The 6,000-nt window shown below is 38.8% G+C and overlaps 1 protein-coding gene across 1 annotated transcript in view; it reads right to left on the bottom strand.

The window, feature by feature from the left end:
- Positions 1-4,247: 4,247 nt before the first annotated feature.
- Positions 4,248-6,000, bottom strand: part of FAM149A (family with sequence similarity 149 member A) — a 29,259-nt gene continuing 27,506 nt past the window's right edge. Inside the window, 1 exon segment of the mRNA XM_082863870.1 lies at positions 4,248-4,483. Coding sequence (XP_082719996.1) covers positions 4,410-4,483 — 74 coding nt within the window. The 3' untranslated portion in view covers positions 4,248-4,409.

Below are 6,000 nucleotides of genomic sequence, written 5' to 3'. Positions count from 1 at the left end.
AATTCTCTCTTTTCTCCAGGTACCCAATCCTGACTCTGGTTCCCTTGTGTACACTTGATCCTTCTTCACAAAGGCGCTGGGATGCAGGGTCCCTCTCCTAGCAGCACGTCCCTAAGCTATAGGAAAAGTGCCAAGGAAGCTGGAATATTGAGAATACCCTGTATTTTTATTTTGCTTAATTGGATTATCTTTACTTGCAGCCACCTGCAGAGCCTCTCTGATGTAGAGAAAAACATACCTAAGACTTTTCTCCAACTGAATTTCTTCAAGTCATCTATATATACCGACACAGAAAGACGTTCATGAAATATTAAGTGGAAAAAAATAATAAACAAGTTGCAGAACAAAGTATATAATGTAATGCCCTCTTTGGGAGAATTTTTTTTCTCTGCAGCTAGACTAATACCTGGAAAGAAAAATAATGATCAACTCGACTGCGTGGGAATGGAGAAGAACTTACACTTTTTATGTTATTCACTTCCATATTGTTGAATTACTTTAACACTTTAAAAAAATATATCTGTGTAATATCTTTCAGTATATCTTCTGGGCTCTCATTTCCTTCTCTCTAAAGGACTGAGGCTGAGCCACAAGGCCAATTAAAGCTATAAAAGTACAAGATTTGTCTATATCTGACTCTCTGCTAATCCCTGTGGACAAAACAAGGAATATAACCTACAACTGCAGACCTCAGGAAGTCGAGAAAGAGGGAGGGATGGGGTGGGGTGGGGGGAGTGAATGCTCCAGGCAGCACGAGAGAAGAAGTGCTCCAGGTCAGGGAAGGGTATGAGGGGTTCAGGAGACAGTGTAGGGGCCCCTGCTTGGAGCACAAGGTAGCTCAGAGTGCCTAGAGCGAGATGATGTTGATGGGTGGCATGGAGCGAGCTGAAATAAACCTTGACTGCCAGGCGTACACGGTTTAGTTTTATTTTGAAGGCAATCTGTGGGTGAGGAACAGGACACTGAAGTTTTTTTTTAAGGGTCAACAAAAGAAAAGCCTTGTCCCTTTGTTCCCTTTCATCTTTCCTGTGGTTTTCTTGTTACCAGATGGGACCCTTCTCATACTGCCTTGGAATATTTACATTTCAGAGGAAACCAGTCAGATGGCCAGGCCTGCAAGAAATGCACAGCACCATCCTTCTCTCCTGGTAGCAACGTACACAGTGCTGCATCTTAGAAGGTCCACCGTAAAAGGTAAGGATGCTCTGTGTAGGAAACAGTGCTGTGCCAAGGTGAAGACAATCTGTCTGCCTCTGTAACCACATTCATTGTCAGCTTCATGGAACTAATCCAACTGAGTAGGAAGGTGTGAACTTACTTTCTCTCCTGAAGATTCATTCTACAGTAAAGGACGAATCCCTTCCCACTTGGAAGGTCTTTGTTTGCTACTCTCCCCAGCTTCAAATAAGTGCTTCTGAAAGTTAAAGTCGTGGGCCACAATGTGTTATAAACTACAGAAGGCCTTTGTACATGTTAACACTGATTTCCTTAAATTTTATCTCACTTGGAATGATTCCCAGTATGAAAAAGATACCTAATTTAGATTAAAAAAATAAATTCTCACTGGCTATAGAACTATGTTATCTATATACTCACACACATCAAATGATCAGTGTAAATTCCTACTGTCTTCAATTCCTCCTCTTATTCTCTCCTGAAGCCTCTTCAGACTTTTGTGTTGTCCATTCTTCTAGCACATATCTTGTCCAGATCACCAATATCTCCCATGTGGCTAAATCTTTAAGTCATTTCTCAGACCTTATCTAAATTCACATCCCGTACCTGCAGATGTTAAGATGCCCGGGGCTCAGAACTCTTTTTTCCCTGCTTCTAAGTTCTCACTTTCTTGGTTATCTCATCCATTTCAGTACTTAAATACCATATACACACACACACACACACACACACACACACACACACACCCGTCTCTACCTCCTCTCTAAACCCCAGGGACAGATATCCAAACACCTCAACATCTCCACTTCAGGCATCTCAAACGAACATGTCTCAACATGCCTCCAAATCTGCTCCTCTTGAACATTTTCTGATTTCGGGAAAGGCCAACACCATCTTTCCAAGTGTTAAGCCAGAGCTTTCGAGGCAATCTGGATTTTTTATTACCCTGCTCATCCAGTCCAATGGCAAATCCTATTGGCTCAAATTTGAGAACACACCCAAGGTCCCTGACTCCTCCCCAGCTGCACCACTATCATCTGATCTGAAACATCATCTCATGTCAGATTACATCACTTGGTCCTCAAAACTCTCCAGTGGCTCCCCATTTCGGATAATTTACAACTTCCAAGGCCAAAAAGCATCTTAAACCCTCAGCTCCTATTACTTTGCTGATCTTATTCTTTATTATTTACCCCCTTGCTAATCCCATCCCACGTCCCACTGGCCTCTCTGCTGCTCTTCAAACCTCCAGGTATGCTCCTGTTTGGGGCTGTGTGTTTTTTCCTCTGTCTAGAATTCTTTTTTCCATTTCTACATGGCTTCTTTTCTCATTTGCTTTGAGTCTTTGCTCAAAGACCACCTCTGCAATAAAGCCTCCCCGACTGTCCTACCTAAAGTTGCAACTCTTCCCGCTGTCACATGGCCTTATTTTATATTTCTTCATAGCACTGACTGTTAGCTCACCTTATGTTTCTATTGATTTGTTTACAGTCTGTGCGCTCCACTAGAGTATAAGTTCTATTAGGGCAAAACTTTGTCTTGTTCAGCCCAATGCTTAGAACAGAATCTTATACAAAGGAGGTGCTTGATAAATATCAAGTATGATTGCCGCACAGGAATGCCATTTTCTGAAATGAAGATTAAATTGGTGTACTCATAAATGAGGTAAAACCCTCACAAACATGTATGGATATGTATTTTGAATTCACAGGGAAAAGTTTGCTGTGGAGTTGGTAATAAATGAATGAGTAACCTGTGTATTAGACACTGCAGAGTAGAGAAATATTTACACAAATTATATTGAAAATTGGGAATCTAAAGATTTTATAAATGTAATGAATTTTTGAAAACTCAACACTTTTTATTAAAAATTAAAGAATTAAACATCCTAACCATGATCTGTAGTCATAAGAAAACAATGACAATAAAAACATAATATGCAAATGATTTATGATATTATAAAAATGTATCTCTTAATTGGTATAGAAATCCCATTCTAGTTCAGAATAACAACTCTATGGATACTTCCTTTAGTATTAAATTCATACAATCTAGTAGTTTTCTATGGTATTTTACATGTTTTTATATTATTTTAAAATTTCTTCATTTCTTCTTTGGTTTTGGATAAACTGACATTTTAATTAATATAGTCACTAACCTTAGTTTAAAAATTGATCTCAGGAGTAATTTGATTTGCCTTTTTCAAACTTTGTTAGGGAAATTCTAAGATGAGACTCATTTATCAAAGTAGATTATTATGAAAACACTGCCCTACACCATCCTTGATTTAAGCATTATTTAATAAACTCTAATTATTATCTGTATTATCTTTAATACAGGTGTTAAAATATATGCATGAGCAGGCTGTTTTTTTTTTTTTAAGTGAGTGGTAGAGCCAAGACTTTATGTTATCTATAAGGTATGAGTCTAGACCACTGTACTTCTATTTTTTATTTTTTTATTTTTTATTTTTTGCGGTACGCGGGCCTCTCACTGTTGTGGCCTCTCCCATTGCAGAGCTCAGCGGCCATGGCTCACGGGCCCAGCCACTCCACGGCATGTGGGATCTTCCCGGACCGGGGCACGAACCCGCGTCCCCTGCATCGGCAGGCGGACTCCCAGCCACTGCGCCACCAGGGAAGCCCCTAAAGTGCTTTTTAAAAAAGGTATAAGAAAGTCAGCACAATGACTAGAACAATCTGAACATTAGTCAACCTGTCATGTTGTACCAAAGGTGACTTTGCTGTTTTCTAAAGGAGGGAGTAATATCTATTAGTGACTAGGACTTTGATGGAATTAATAATAGAATGAGACAAAAAAATCTCAAAAGACATAAAGTTACATACTCCTAGATAAAATGGCATATTCCTAGATAATATACTTTCATATACGAAGTAGTGTGTGAATACACGCACTAAGCATGTGTGTGTCTGTGTATAATTAATAAAAGGATGAATTATAAACACATATTAGATTCTTCTGAGCAAAGCCTAAAGAACCTTTACTGGAATGCTTCCGATAATGAAGAAGGTTGGTGGGTTTGACTTGTATTCTCTTTACAGCAAAAAGTGTTCAAAATTAAGTTGTTTATTTGTTTGCATTTCTCTCAGGCAGTCGAACATCTCAGACTGTCAGACAGATATATAACAATACTTCTTGTATTTTTCAAGTGATAAATGGTGTACCAAGGCTTTGAATGCTTCAGCAGGTGTTGCAATCCTGGTGAAGTCACATCAACACGCCACTTGGAATCTCTTTCTCAAAGTCAAAGTTGTCCTCTGAAAAGATTTAGGTGGAAATTGTGAACCTGAAACACCAAGCAAAATTCTCATTAAAATGTTACAAATCCCAGGTCCCAAAAGGATCGTGTTATATGTTCCATGCAGATGATATTTTTTAAAACGAAAAAAAAAAACCTCAATGTCACTTGTACACAAATCAGGAAATAGTCATCTGGAAAAACTGCCACTCTGGGTGCTGAGAAGAAAGAGGGGTGCTTCCCCTCCACGGGGCCTTGGTCCTGGCCATGAATTCCCCCAGAGAACTCTGTCAGCTACCTTAAGAAGTCCTTCCCACTCTTGGTCCCTCAGCTTCTCCTTTCTTTTTTTTTTTTTGCTACAGAAATAATGCTGATAAGTTAATAGCCCCTGCGCTTCTGGACCTGGAAGCAAAGGTAAGCAAGAGACCACAAGCCTGCTTGTCAGAGAAGAAGAAAATAAATCTTTAGAAATATAGGAACATCTCTTTTATGTACCCTCAATCACTTCTATAGACATGAAAAAGGCCTCCAACCAGCAATAATGACAGTTGTCACAAAGTTATTGATAAGAGAATACAGTGACTTAGTATTTGGTGAAAAATTAAGAGTGCAGATTTTAAACAAATTCAGAGCCCAGTTTCCTCTCCTAACCTCTAGTACTGTACGCCCAACAAACTATTTGGCATCTCCACTTAGCACGCTGCAGTCAACATCTCCGAAACTCCTTAGCCGCTGTCTATTGGCCATCCGCAGAATCATAGTTATCAACCGTCACTGTTCTCTCTCTCACATACCATGGCTGCCTTTTAGAGAAAGAACTATTGTCATTGAAAATGACAGAGAATACTCCTGGGGAATGCACAAGGCAAAAAGCAACAAAAAGACACAGCAGCTTAGAGCTATGAGCATAGGAGAAAAATCTCAAAAGAATAGAGAAATTTTGACATCACTATGCTATAGAACTATAGAAGGGCTGACATAAACAGTGATAAACCTGAGTTGTCCCAGTGCTTGAATTATACTAGATTTATTTTAAAGTTATATTATTTCCCTTAAAACAGCAAATTATCCTCTACATTTGAGATTATCTATACTACAAATGATTCATATTTTTTGAGCAAACAGTGTATGCTTGGCATCTAGCTAGGTCCTTTCCATACATTTTTCCAATAATTGTTTTCTCCATCTAGTCTGTTATAAAAGAACTGAGGCCCGGAGCAGTTGAGGCTCTCCTAAAGTGCTCAGCTAGTAGGTGCTCGAGTCAGGATGGAAACGAGGCATTTGATTCGAGTGGCACACCTCATGACGATGCTACGTTGCCTCTTTGAACAAAAATGTTGGTAACGGTTTTGAAAATTAAAACATCATAGGCCTGAATTCAGTCTAGAAACTTGATTCTTTAAATGGCATACTACCTGAGAATAAGTACTTATCTGTAAAACTCTACATCATAAAATAACTAGAAGATTTGTATTAATTTTGTGAAGCATTTCTATAATGAGATCTTCAAAGAGAATCTGAAAATAGAGTTTCATTCAGAAGAAAAACATGGAAACTCTACAGCA

The sequence above is a fragment of the Leucopleurus acutus genome (assembly GCF_964270905.1).
Source record: "Leucopleurus acutus genome assembly, chromosome: 21".
NCBI classification, from domain to species: domain Eukaryota; kingdom Metazoa; phylum Chordata; class Mammalia; order Artiodactyla; family Delphinidae; genus Leucopleurus; species Leucopleurus acutus.
This window is presented reverse-complemented; position numbering and strand designations above follow the sequence as displayed.